Here is a 14,916-nt window from a genome sequence, read left to right as displayed (position 1 = left end):
AGTGTGGCCACGAAGTTTCAATCGTACTGTACGTGAGCGCTCGCACGTGGTTTTTTGTGGAAGAACCACTCTCAAGGGGCCGCAGTTTGCCGACCACTGGCCTAGGAGGTGCCCTAGGGCTCGGGGTTTATCAGTCCACACCTCCTGCCACTCAGCCACCAGGCCAGGAAGGGGAACTGTGTGCCTGGAGGAGGAAAAGCAGGAACAAATGCAATCTCATTGAAACAGGTGTTGCTGAAAAACAAACAGCCAGGAGAGAGATGTCCTAAGGAGCTGTCCTAAGGGGCTAATTGCCACAGCACCAAGCACTTCCAGAAAGGCCAGGGGCCCGGAGGGCAGCAAACCCACTGGCTCCTTGGGAGATGGTGAAGTGAGCCGGCACAGAAGCCAGCATCGGGACCAGGCCGATGGGTTCCAACAGGAGCTTCGCCGGCCGCCAGGTGTGTGGCTTCCTGCAGGGTGCTGACCCACTCAGCCTCGCCTTCCCTGTATAGAACAGGAGTGACAATTCCTGCTCACCAAGGAGAGATGTGCTGAAAAGGAACATGTGTCCCCCAGATTTTCTTACAAGAAATGTTCAACGTGTGTTGAGACCGTGCCCTGCTGGTCTCACTGTCCCACCCCCAGATATATGTGAACACCTCATCCCACACCCCATAGATTCCCCACCCCCCGGCCCCCAAACTCAGTGGCAAACTTTTGCTCCGGCTGCACATTTGCCTGGTGAGATCCCTGAGGATTCTTGAAGAGTTCCTGTTCATTGAGACACCGCGGCCTGGCGCCAGTGACCACTCACGGATACACGCAAGCACGCAGGTGAGCGCGCGCACACACACAAGCACACTCACACACACATACACGCAGGTGTGTGCACAAGCAAGCACAAACTCGCTTTCCCAGAGAACACTTTACAGTGATCCACCCAGAAATGAATGGGCTAAAGCCTCATGGAGGCATCAGCCAGCGCAGGAAAACGTTATGGAGGGTAGAGGGCAGAAGAGCCTTCCCAGGGCCCTCGCAGGTTTGGCTCAGTTGATGGAGCATTGATCTGCAAACTGAAGGGTCCCGGGTTCGATTCCAGTGGGGGGCACATGCCCAGGTTGCGGGCTTGATCCCCAGTGGGGTGTGCAGGAGGCAGCCGGTTGGTGATTCTCTCTCATTATTGATGTCTCTATCTCCCTCTCCTTTCCTCTCTGAAATAAAAAATAAAAGTAAAAAACATATATATATATATAAAGAGCATACCCAGGGGCGTCAGAAGTCAGCGCAATAGGAGAGACAATCCTCTCACTTTGAGAAGCACTGTGGTCTCCATGGGAATATAAACAACCATTTCTCAAGCACTGATCAGCTCTAGGAGGGGCCATGGACTTTACCTACATTTTATAATGTAATCATTCTGGCTACTACTGTGGGCCCTGAATTGCTAAGGAAGTGGCTGCTAGAAGGATTCCATCTCATATCCAAGGCCATACAGCTGGGCAGCCATGGCACTGTTAAGTGGGCCAGATGTGGGTGGTCATGCTGGGAAGCCCAGGGCACTGGTAGGAGTCCTCCTGAGGGGCACCCAGGAGCAAGGCACAGTATGGGCCTGAGCCCTGTGATCACCTGGTCTCGCCTCCCTCTCCTCAGTGAGCAGCATTGCTGGTCCTTTTGGACCGTGACCTTGACTTAGAGTGTTTGCAGGTCTCTGCCCAGGCCGTGACATCCCCACCAGCCCAGCCCCCCCAGGACCATACCCCTGGTGTTGCCCCTCACTGTGGGGTCCCTGTCCCACCCCACTCTCAATCTTGGCTCTGTGGAACCAGACCAATCAGAGGGAATGGGGCATGCAAAGGCTTGGAACATTGGGAACAAATGCAATCTCATTGAAACAGGTGTTTCCAGCAGCTGGAGCTCATGGAGCTTGGGTGAGAGGGTCAAGAAACAAAGGCCAAAGCCAGGCAGGCACAGCTCAGGGAGGGCACCCCAGTTATGCTTAGTCACCCAGACTATGTTTTGAAAGCAGTGGGAAGCCACCCGACTGTTAAGCCCGGGAAGAGACTGCATCATCTTTGTGATAAAACATATCACTCAAGTAGTTTCAGTGGCCATGGTTTCCAGCACTTCCAGAAAGGCCGCTGGGGGCCAGGAGGGCAGCAAACCCAAATTCATCCATTATTAGTAAATTCCAAGAGTCGAACTAGAGATGTGTGGTTCAGTGATATAACCAGGAGCACAGGGCCGTTCTCTCATTCAGGGTTTCATGTCCATGCTCAGCATGACCTTGTGGACCCGAAATGGCTGCTGAGCATCCAGGCTGAGTCGGTGTTCCAGGCAGGAAGAGCGGAGATGCAGCTTTACACCTCATTAGCCTAAACTGTGTTGCCTGGCTGCAGTTGAATGCTAACTTGTCCAATCTCTCTGGACAAGACAGGAAAAGGGGCAAGGGCTTAAACATGGAGGTTGTGCTTGTGTGTTAGCATAGTAGGGATAACAAATAGAAATTTAAGATGGTGTAATTAAATGGTAATGAGTATAATAAAATGGTGCTATAAATAAATTATTTCCATATATAACATGTCACAGATATTGTCTTTTATTTAGTTTACTAGAGGCCCATTGCAGGAAGATTCCTGCAAGAATAAGACTTCCTGCTGCACGAGCGAAGCAGAGAAGGGAGCGAAGCCCCCTGAGGTCGGCTTCGCTCCCTTCTCTGCTGCCTCGCTACCTTCTGCAGAGCTTGGCTTCCTTCTATGCTGTCTTCAGTCTTTGCTCCATGCCTGCATATGCAAATTAACCACCATCTTTGTTGGGTTAATTTGCATACTCATCCTGATTGGCTGGTGGGTGTAGCGGAGTGACACCAATTTGCATGTTTCTCTTTTATTAGTGTAGATTATATATCTGTATTGCTTCTAAGAGACACCAGGGGGCAATGCAGCCTAAGAAATGAGTGTGTCTGTATGGGTTGGCTCTGAAACTTGATTCCACCAAATTAAACCAATATAATTAAGGATGTGCCTTCCCCAAGTCCTTGTGCCACCCATTCAGCATGGTTTCCACCTCATTTCCAGAAATGAGCCACATGTGATGTCCTTTTATCAACACACATTTCATGTGACTTATTAACATTCAATGTTTATTTTCAGATGGAGACTGTTGACTGAAGACTCAATTGTGTTGTCTAATGCACCATCACCCAAAGCATTTCCAGCCTATTTTAGGAAATAATGAGACCACACCCAGGTATGTTTCCAAAATTCTGGGTCATTCGGAACTTCCACGAGTAGATGTTTGTGGGACAGAATGACATAAATAAACGACCCACTTTTAAGGTTGAGGCTTAGAGCTGTATTTCTTTTTTCTCTAGGAATTTTGAGTCTTAAGATGAAACAGAGTCAGATATGAGCAGCAAAGTCTTTTTTTATTCTTTTTAGAAAAGTATAATGACACTTCAATCTTTAAACATATATTCCTTTTTCAGAATCAACTGAAATTTTGACACATGAAGAGATGTTGAATCAGCAGAGAATTAGAATGAAGGCCAACTGAGGGATGATACATTTGAGGAACTTGGGAAGAACAAACGAATCCAATGTGGGGAACGAAATGGGGTGAATGAGAACAGAATGAAGGCCCAGTGGCTCAGTGGTTGAGCATCAACCTGTGAACCAAGAGGTCACGGTTTGATTCCAATTGGTGCACATGCCCAGGCTGAGGACCCAATCCCCACTGGGGGGCATGCAGAAGGCAGCCAATTCATGATTCTCTCTCATCATTGATGTTTCGATCTCTCTCCCTCTCCCTTCCTCTCTGACATCAATAATAAATGTCGATATTTTTTTAAAAAAAGAAAAGAATGAAGGGAAGCCACCGTAGGAAGTAAGAAGCAGGGAGCTCAGGGATTCAGAGGATGTGGAACACAGAGCAAGAGTAACCAAAACAGATAACTGATGGAGGCCCAAGAACTTCAAGGGCAGGGACACTGGTGAAGGGAGCACTGAGGTGGGGACACCAGGTTTCCCACTGAATGTAGGAATGCATATTAAAGATTAAAGTGCGGTGTGACACAGAAATTAATGTCTGTGGGGACAGCCTGGTGGGTAATAAATCATTAAATTATTAACTTCTTTTTCACTGAATTCGAAGAATATTAACAACTTACCTGATGTCACACAGCTAGCAAGGGGCATGGGTCTCAAACTCAAAAGCCTAACTTCTTTTACTACACTCCAAGAAATAATAGCTGATATTTGTTGAGTCCTTAGTATGTGCTTAGCCCATAGTGCTATGCTAACTCAGGCACTATTATTATCCCCATTTTACAGCTGAGGAAGCTAAAATTCAGAGAGATTACAAAACCTGGTAAAGCTCATATTGCAAACGAAAGACAAGAGTCCATATTTAATTATAGGTTTTTCTAACCCCAGAGTCCAAGTTCTTAACCACTAGCTATACAGCTTAACCTGGAATGATAAACTTAGTTAATAACAAAGGTGTTTTACCTTTGGACTAGCTGCTATTATAGGTTACTCATATTAACAAATTAATGTATTGGGTTTGTGGTGTAGATAACTTTTTTTTTAAAGCTATTGCCTACACAATCAGGAAGCAAGTTGAAAAGGGTAAGTTATACTATTCCTCATGACAAGATATTCAGAACTGAATAGTGCCAAGCACAGGGGAAATCTAACTCTTTCCCAATGAATCCCAGAATTCTGGAGAAGAAAAGAATGACTCACATATAAGGAAGTCCTTTAAAAGCATCTTTTTATTTGCTATAAGAATATATAATTTGGCATTTCTATACAACGCATCATGCAATTAACATGGTAGACATTTTACAAGCAATGCAGAATCTCAATATCTGGGCATCTGCTCAATGAAAACATTAGCAAAGGTTGAAATAACATCTTGGGACCAAAGAATACAGAGGGAGCTAATTTTCTCCACCAGGATCATGGCTTCCAATGTCAAGAAACAGTCAAGAAAGAAGAGTCACCTTGACCTCTCTACCTGACCTTGAAGGTATTGGGATAAATGGGGAACATCATCAGGGGTTGATCTTGTTGATGTAAGAACTCATAAAAATATCCTGCAGGTTTGGGCATTCTTATGTTGACATTTACTTCTAAAAAATTTTATAAGAGTTTATTAGCATTTATTTGAGGCAAACAGAGCGTATGCCTGGAAGCAAGACCTCAACAGACTGAGAAAAACACTTCCCAGAAAGACTGTGTGCAGTCCGTTTGTGCCTTTGGAATGAAGGGGGAGGTAAGGAAGATCACACAGATGTGGGAGAAAACAAGGCAAGGACTGGATGACAGGATAGTTAATAAGATCATGTGCATCCTTGAGGGTGGTTACGCTTCTGAGGGGTCCAGAAAAGAGGCATTTCAAAGGTGTTAACCTAGATGCACAGAAACAATGGACAGGGCTTGCTTACAGCAAAGGTAAACTTTTTACTAAAGAAATGACATGTCTGTGGCATGACTATCCGCCATGGCATGACCTGCCCAGTAGGAATGTATGACCAGATCATCCTGTGAGGTTACTTTGGGCTACATTTATTACACTGCCCCTTTTTTGTCCATAATCCATTGGATAGCAAGGAAGCCACTACCCCAGGGGCAGGTTCACTGTGTGGCCAAAGGGCTGTGTGCAGCAAGCACGAAGGCACCTGTCTACAAACAGGTAGAAGTGGCCTGTTGAGTTGACCTAAGTTAGGTGGAATAGGGACCACCAGCCTGCAGAAGGGTCCTCTTGCTCAGGCACCACACTGGGAGCTAAGAATTACAATTGCTTCCCTAACAAAGCGTTTCCTTTTTGTCTAGTAATTAAATTTCCCTGAAATACTATCACAAAGCATATTTTAAATAAATCGCTTAGTAGCATGATGGGCACTAAATTCTTTAACTGGCTCAACTGCATAAGCCATTTTATTGGAAATGAACTTCGGAGAATGGAAGGCGAGGACCTGAAACCCTTCACAATCAGAGCCCAGAGGTGTGGCATCAAGCACAGCTCCTTCTTTGGGGGGCGGGGGTGGGAGTGGGGTCCTGGAGAGATTTTCCCAGATACGGAATCCTCATTGTTGTGCCCCTGCCCCTGGCCGGGCTTAGCTACGGCATCAGAACTTCCCTTATCTTTCATCCTCATCACCAAAGGCACAGTGGACATTACGAATCCCGCTTTCTACATAAGCAACCTGAGGCTTGATTATGCCATTAGATTGAGGACCTGCAACTAGCACAGACAGGACAGGACTGGCGATCAGAGCTGCCTGACAGTGAGCCTGAAGTTCCCCCTCATCAGACTGTTTCTGAAAGGATCGAAAGCTGTTTCTGGCTTTGAACCTTTCCTTACATTTCTGTGAATTTAATGCCAAAGTAAAAACTCTAGGAGAGCCCCGGTCAGTGTGGTTCAGTGATTAGAGCAGCTGTGGGCAAACTACGGCCCACGGGCCGGATCCGGCCCGTTTGAAATGAATAAAACTAAAAAAAAAAAAAGACCGTACCCTTTTATGTAATGATGTTTACTTTGAATTTATATTAGTTCACACACTCCATCCATGCTTTTGTCCCAGCCCTCCGGTCCAGTTTAAGAACCCATTGTGGCCCTCGAGTCAAAAAGTTTGCCCACCCCTGGATTAGAGTGACGCCCTGCACACCAAAGGGTCTCAGGTTTAATTCCTGGTCAAGGGCACGTACCAGGGTCATTGGGGCCAATGTGGGAGTCAACTGATCCATGTGTCTCTCTCACATCAATATCTCTCTCTCCCCCCTCCCCTCCCTTCTACTCTCTCTAAAAATCAATGGAAAAAATATCTTCCCGTGAGGATTAACAACAACAAAACTCTAGGAGAGACCCAGTTGGGCTAAAAATGCCGCCACAATGAGATGGGAGGTGCAGATTTCCATTCCACCAACATCTGTGAGAGCATTTGATTTCCCGAAGGACTCATCCATGTGGTCTGTTAGGAAGATGATGTGAAATTTCATCATCTTCAAACTTAAAGGCATTTTCAACCTTACAGAGAAACATGTGCAATTAAGAAATTCCAATTACCTTCAGCATTTTACACCCTCCTACCCCAGGACCACAGGATCAAATGGACATATCCTGGAGTAGGTTTCAAACCTAGACTCTCTGAGGCCTGAGCACCTCATTGCTTCCTAGCATTGTCTGCTGTGAGTGAAGATCAGGGTTATCTTCCTTTCTCCTGCAAACGCTCACAGACTTACACGAGTCTATTAGGCCTGAGGCACGCAATGAGAACCAAAACAATGGTCTTTACTTTGAACCTGGATCTGCTCAGTAAGCCCAAATTCAGAAATATCTATGAACACTCAATTCCTAAGTCTTCTTTTTCCACTAAGACTGCTTCCATTCAGAAGCCCAACTTTTGTTTTGAGTGCCTCTACTTGGAAAGGGACATGTTTATTTGACTTTTAAACACTGCATTTAAAATCGAGGAAGATGGCTTTAAAAGTGCAGTTCTGAAATACAATGATTACTAACCAATAATCTTAGTGGAGCAAGTCAACATCCAGGGACAAAGATAGTATCAAGGGGAGGAATTTCATCTTTTCTGAACAGGTTGCATCGTGTTAATTTTAGTCCAATTTAGACTTTGAAAGATTTAGAGCAATAAAAGCCATATGAGACAACCCGCTTACTGGTTTGCCGGTGGGTCTGCATTGACCCCCAAATCCAGCAACTGATGAGTTTATAGCAGAACAGTAAAGGGAAAATCACACACAGCTTCTCTTTTCCCTGGTGGCTCAACCATGATGGCACCAGCCCACCCCCCTCCCCCACCCTCAGCCCTTTGGAGGTATACCTGGTGGCTGGTGAGTGCTGAGAGGCAGAGACTGGGCCCTCGTCCACCCCCTCTCTTTCTCTTGACCTATTTCCGGTTCCAGTTATGGGAGATGTTCTGAATCTTTTTCAATTTGATCCTCTGATCCAGCATCTTGTACCTTGCAGGGTGCTCCTCCATTTTCTTGGGGACCAACGGTGCGTAGGAGCTGGATGCATAAGCGGGGCGTTTAAAGTGGCGCAGCGGAGGCTTGATCACTGGCGGCCATGCAAAGGAAGACAGACAGCCGTTAGCTCAGCAAGGCCCTGACAATCTCCTCACCCAGAGACCTGTTTGTTGTCTTCAAAACCAGGAAACAAAAACCAGTGAAAGTCTCCCAGGAGTCTTAGGGAGACAGATGAATCAGACAGATGAATAAACATATTATCACCTTGGCCACTCACCTTAAGTAAAGACAAATTCCTAGAGAGAAACAGTGATGAGCCCAGAATGAATGTAAAGTTCTTTTCTAATGAGGAATAGGGGTAAGGAAGAGGAGGGTGCAGTGGGGTCACTGTGGGGAAGAGCAAGGCAAACAGAAGTGAGCCGAGCCATGTCATCAACCAGCATTCAGCATTGTCTGTAAGCTTTCGGGGCTGCGATGTGGCAGGCAATCGTGAACTGTTAATACAAAGTACATCCTTGAGAAAATTTTGCAAATGTATATATAAAGCTCTCATATCCAAATGAACAAAAGATCTGAACAGACTCCTCACCAAAGACAATATACACATAGCAAAAAAGCAAAGGAAAAGATGCTCAACAATTTTTGTCACTAGGGATTTGCAAATTAAAACAATGATGATAGCCTTAGCTGGTTTGGCTCAGTGGATAGAGCATCAGCCTGCAGACTGAAGGGTCCCAGGTTCGATTCCGGTCAAGGGCACATGCCTAGGTTGTGGGCTCGATCCCCAGGGGGGCGCATGCAGGAGGAAGCCGATCAATGATTCTCTCTCATCATTGATGTTTCTATCTCTCTCTCCCTCACCCTTTCTCTCTGAAATCAATAAAAGTATATTTAAAAAAAAACAATGGTGATATATACACTACACACCGATTAGGATGGATAAATAAAAATTGTAAATCTGATGATGCTCATTGCTGGTGAGGACGCTCTCTCTGGCTGGTGGGAACGCAGAATGGTGCAGCCACTTTGGGAGACGGTGTGATAGTTTCTTACGAAGCTGGACATAGTTGTACCCTGTGATCCAGCAGTTGTGCTCCCCTAGATTGTTACCCTACGGATCTGAAAACTTATGTCCACATAAAAACCTGTACATGAATTTTATAGAAGTTCATTCACAATTGCCAAAGCCTGAAAGCCACCAAGAAGTCACTCAATAGTTAAATGAAGAAACAAATTGCAGAACATTCATACCAGGGAGTGTCATTTGGTGGTTAAAAGCAAAGAGCAGCCAAGCCATGTGAAGACTTAGGTAAGTCTTCTGTGTGTACCGCTAAGTGAAAGCTGCCAGTCTGAGGAGGCCACACACTGAATGATTCCACTTAGAGGACACACCTGAAAGGGAAAACAATAGAAATGATCAACAGATCAGGGAGGGATGGCCAGTGGGTCGAAGGGTTGAGGGGGATTCAAGCAGGTGGAGCACAGGGATTTGTAGGGCAGCGAAACTATTCCGAATGGTACTGTGGAGGTGGATACATCAAAATCCAGAACACATTGCAGCACAAGGTGTGAACCTTAATGGATGCGAATTTTAAAAATAATTTCGGAGGTTAGGAATCACAAATTCCTAAATGCAGGATGTAACAAAACAATCTAACGGCATCACGAATGTAGGAAACGGCCTTAGTAAATAGCGTGTGGCAAAAAGACACTCACCTAAAGAACTGGATGTTAGTGCATTCTGTTAGACCAGTGGTCGGCAAACTCATTAGTCAACAGAGCCAAATATCAACAGTACAATGATTGAAATTTCTTTTGAGAGCCAAATTTGTTAAACTTAAACTATATAGATAGGTACATTGTTATTAACTTAATTAGGGTACTCCTAAGGCTTAGGAAGACCCACACTCAAGGGGCCAAAGAGCCGCATGTGGCTCACGAGCCCCAGTTTGCCGACCACGGTTTAGACTAAAGACCAGCAAGTGCCGGGGTCCAACCCCAGCGGGTCCAGGGGTCCCCAAAGGTGTGGACGGAGTCGGCGAAGAAGGAATGACACGGAGACAGCGTTCAGTTGATCAGCAGCCTAGCCAGGATCTCCAGCCAGGATCTCCAGCCAAGTTCTGGTCTGGATCTCCAGAGAGGTTCTGCTTAGGATCTCCAGCCAGGTTCTGTGTCCATGTTCTCTTGCTAGGTTCTCCAGGTTCTCCAGCCAGGTTCTGTAGCCATGTTCCCTCACTAGGTTCTCCAGCCAGGTTCTGTCCAGGTTCTCCAGCCAGGTTCAGTCACCAGGTTCTAGTCAGGTTCTCTTGCCAATTTCTGTAGTCAGGTTCAGTCCAGGATCTTTTGCCATGTTCTCTCCAGTGAAGTTCTTCTGTCTCTAGTTCTGTGTAGGTTCTGTGTTCTTAGTTCTGTGTTCTAAGCTCTATATTCTAAGTTCTGTCTCTAGCTGTCTTATTACATCTGTATTTATACCAGTTGATTCAATCCTATCAATCTCTATTACAAAGGTTAGGGCGTTTCTTATCTCCATTCCAGGGAGTAAAGATTATGTAGCTTAAGCATGATTGTTCATAGTAAAGTGATTAATTTCCCGCCTGGCACTTAGTTAAGAGGTTTTATTCCCTCCCTAACTTCAGGGGAAAATCCCTACCTGGGGAAACACCCTTTCTCAGAGACCTTGGTTAAAACACATAGTGCCAAGAAGGTGAGCAAACATATTAAGAACAGTATGCCATATATGCCAGGTCCCTTGAAACAGCAAGCATGGACCGGCTCCCGGCAAGCAAGGCTGCAAACATGTACTGTATATGGGGAGATAGTATTGTTGGGAGGACTAGTTCACAATTCCAGTACTACCCTATGTGTCTACTGGAACTGAACAACCACATACGTGAATAAATGCTGGTGAGAGCCAGGGTTCTCACTGCTGGAGAGGCGTATACAAATAAGTGGAAGGGTCGGAATGGTCCAAGTGGCTGTATGAATTCAAGTTTCACTTAATGTAGATATAGATGGACACATAAACACACATTTTCTTGGTCTATTAGCTGAAAAGTTCTGGAAGCGATGAAGTAGCTACAAGTCTAGAAGTCTCGGTAGCAACAAGCACTCCTAGTCCCCAGGCGTTGGCTTCTAATACTATTCTCCAATGAAAGGATCCAGGATTCCTTGTAGAAATGGCTGGTTCTGGGACTAGAGAACAAGATGAACCTGGAGCACCTTGTAGTGGCAGAAAAGTAATAAAGTGCAAAAACAAAATAAAACAACGAAAGACAGGACAAAGGGTCCCCCCCACAAATGAAAGAGCCCCCAAATGGCCAAAGTTAGAATGATTTAAGCATCAAAATAAACACAGTAGTATGGAAATATAACCCAAAGTATAAAATAAACATCCATGGCTTTATACGGAGATAACTACATACTGGAACAAGTAAATAATTTTGGGAGAGTAGACACACTTTTAAGGCAAAAGAATTCCAAATAATTCATGTCGAAGAACCTCCCTCAAGGAGAAGGAGCCTTTAGTGTGGGCTGGAGATAGTGTCATCCTTCCACAGCGTACAGGTTGGGAAGGGGACCAAGAGTAACCTTACAGTGAAGAAATCTAACAAACACCTCCTCAGCCAGGAGATCAAGGTCGACGTCAACAGTGATAAGTGGTGTTGGTAGTATAACCCCTTATTTTACGTGATGAAAATGCAAATTATGTGATGAAGATAGCACTTTACTTCTGTGGTCTTCCTCCCAAAGATACATAACCCCATTCTAATGATGAAAAAGCATCAGATGAGTCGCAATTGAGGGACATTCTACAAAATACCTGGCAGGTATTCCCCAAACCTGTCAAAGTCACCCAAAACAAGGGAAGGCTGAGATACTGTCACAGCCAAGAGGCGCCCAAGGAAACGCGTGAGTAAATGTCAGGAGTTATTCTGGGTGGGACCCTGGAACCGAAGAAAGACACTAGGTAACAATCAAGGAAATCTGAATAAAGTGTGGACTGTCGATAAGAAAAACACACCATCTAACCTGCAGATCTGTGCGCAGAAGAAGGTAATTGATACTCCTCCCTCTGCTCCCCTTTGCTATATCTCCACCCTCTGCCCCACCTCTTCCCCTTCCTGCTCCTGCTGGAGACAATGTGAAGGTGAATCAAGGTAAAACCTGGTTAAGTGACTATAATGAGGTGAAAGGTGTGGAGGAGCAGAGATGCTGAGTCATTGCCTGGAACGCGAGTTCTCTCTGCGGCTACTCTGCTCCCAAGGAAGGGCCAGCAGGAGTGTGATGGACAGGTCACTTGCAGGAGTAGGACTGGGGGGATGGCTCCATTAAACAAGAGAGAAACCAGCTGTGCCAACTTCATCCAATAACAGGAAAATGCATGGCGTTTATGATCAAGGAGATCAGAAGCAACTTCAATGTACAATCACAGGGAATTAAATATCCTACTGTGGCACTATGGAAAAATGATAAAGATGTCTATTAATAAAAATGGAGGTGCATGCAAATAAAAAAGCAGTATAGATGATCTAACCTTATTACTATAAAAACATATAAATATATGCACAGGGAACTCTGTAAGAACATACATTTAAACCATAGCAGTGATTATCAATGAGCAGTATAAACATGGCTATTTTATTTCTTGTTGGTTATTGACACTTTCTAATTTTTCTATTATGATCAGGCTTGAGTGACACAACTTTTTACAAAGAAACATACTACCAAAATGTCTTCTGCTAAATCGTAGATTAGACCCTCTCTACAAAATCATACATAATAGAAAGACAGTAAAACTATGTTTACTCTGGGTCTTAGTCGGAAACATCACAGAGAGCTCCTAGCTGCATATACATGTGACAGCCTATAGCAGTGGTGGCGAACCTTTTGAGCTCGGCATGTCAGCATTTTGAAAAACCCTAACTTAACTCTGGTGCCGTGTCACATATAGAAATTTTTTGATATTTGCAACCATAGTAAAACAAAGACTTATATTTTTTATATTTATTTTACATATGTAAATGCCATTTAACAAAGAAAAATCAACCAAAAAAACGAGTTCGTGCATCACCTCTGACACACATGTCATAGGTTCGCCATCACTGGCCTATAGAGTAATATTCATTCAGAGGCCTCTCAGAGCACCTACCGTGTCCTGCTGGTGTCACCATGAACAAAACAGACAGAAATCCCTGCCCTCGAGGGGCTTCCATCCTAGGAACCCTCTCTGAAACCTGTGGCTTGCTTACAGAAGAAAAAGCGCTCAAGCTTGATTAGTGATTCCATTACTACAAGCTCCAGAATACTCACACCAACTTTGCCTTTTGAGCTAGGCTGACACGGGAAGACTTTCAGCAAACGGTGCTGTAGTGGCATCATAATGTACACGCAGAACAACAGAGATGTTTAAGATCTCAGAGTTTCTTAGGGTAAACAAGGGATGGCAGCACAAAACAGTCTAGGAACAAACATAAAAACAGTCTCCTTACCCTGGAGAATGGGGTAGAGACAGGAAAGGGCCTTAGCATTAAAGCTGGTGGTGCCAACATCGGGCTGGCTGATTTAGTGCTCAAATCACGGTCCCTCTCCACATTCATTCCATTTTTGCTGCTCAGCACGAACCCAGGCAAAGTATTATTGAATTTCCACTTCTCAGCATGAAGAAACATTTACCGTTTGCTGGAATTCTGATCGTCAGAACAAAAACTCTCCTTGTCACCGGAGTCACGGCAAATAGAGTTGAACCCTCTGACAGAGATTGGCCCCCCCACGGACATGGTAGAAATTCTTCTATGCCTGCCTTCAGCCTCACTCAAAATGTGGAGAAAAGGGAAATTCAGAGAGTGCTGTTTTGTATGCACTGATGGCCTTTCCCCTCTACAGGGGATTCCTGATTTGATCACAGAGCAAAAGAGCAGAGCCAGAGATGAGGGCGCCATCTAGAGTTTAACGGGGACTTCTCTTTCTGGGGTGCTGGGGTGGCCTCCTGAGGACTCCTTCATTCCTGAGATATTCCTGGAAGGGGGTCTGACCCTTCAGTGATTGGGCACTTCCCACAGCTGAACCAAAGCAGACCTGTTGCCATTCCCTCCCCCCTTGAGAAGAAGAAAACTGGGAACAGAACCCCTCCCCCCCCCATGTCTATTCATCAGCAAGGTGGACCCTTTCCTCTTCAGGGCACATTCACAAAGTCTGCTCTCATCCCTTGGAGCAATGTACTTGAGGAAAGGATCTCATTAGCTAATGAATGCTTGACAAAGTCACGTGTCTGCATAGAACCTGCACTTGGCAAAGTCTCAACACTACTTTCAAATGTGCTTAGGAAAAGACAAGTTCAAGACAAAAACTGACTCTTCATCATCTTTATTTTGCAATTACACACGATGTTTATTTTTCACAAAAAATGGTGTTCTTTTAGGAGTTTTAATCCTCCTGTGTTCAAATCTCATTGTTGTCATAAACACCACAACTCCTCCCAAAGGCGTCTATGACCTTCTCCACTTACTCTGCCACCCACCAGCCTACCTTCTAGTTTCTCTCTGTGTCTCTCTCTCTGAGATCATTTTGCTTTTGGTAGCTATTTGTGTGTGGGGCGGAGTTGGGGGGGGGGGAGGAGAGGGACTATTACATAGAAGTATTCTTCTTTAGAAAATAGATATGGATTTATACTATATAATAAAAACCTAATATGCTAAGTGTCTGACCATCCAACTAGTCGCTATGACGTGCACTGACCACCAGGGGGCAGATGCTCCAACTGGTGGGTTAGCTTGCTGCTGGGGCCTGGCCGATTGGGACTGGGCAAGACGGGCTAGAGACACACCCTGGAGCCCTCCCGTGGTTCCTTCCCAGCCCCAGTGAAGCAATGGTGGGGTCCCTCAGCCTGGCCTGAACTCTCTCCCAATCCAGGACCCCTTGGGGGATATCGGAGAGCCAGTTTCAGCTC

At 45.2% G+C, this 14,916-nt stretch overlaps 1 protein-coding gene across 4 annotated transcripts in view; it reads right to left on the bottom strand.

Annotated features, from left to right (window-relative positions):
• Positions 1-6,584: 6,584 nt before the first annotated feature.
• PDE1C (phosphodiesterase 1C) overlaps positions 6,585-14,916 on the bottom strand; it is a 321,836-nt gene continuing 313,504 nt past the window's right edge. For all 4 annotated transcript variants that reach the window (XM_036327686.1, XM_036327684.1, XM_036327687.1 and 1 more), the window contains one exon: positions 6,585-8,061. In XM_036327686.1, the coding sequence (XP_036183579.1) occupies positions 7,892-8,061 (170 nt within the window). In that variant the 3' untranslated portion in view covers positions 6,585-7,891. The remainder of the gene's footprint in view (positions 8,062-14,916) is intronic.

Source organism: Myotis myotis, unplaced genomic scaffold (assembly GCF_014108235.1).
Source record: "Myotis myotis isolate mMyoMyo1 unplaced genomic scaffold, mMyoMyo1.p scaffold_m19_p_11, whole genome shotgun sequence".
NCBI lineage: Eukaryota > Metazoa > Chordata > Mammalia > Chiroptera > Vespertilionidae > Myotis > Myotis myotis.
Note: the sequence above shows the minus strand (reverse complement) of the source record. Positions and strands in the feature narration are given on the sequence as shown.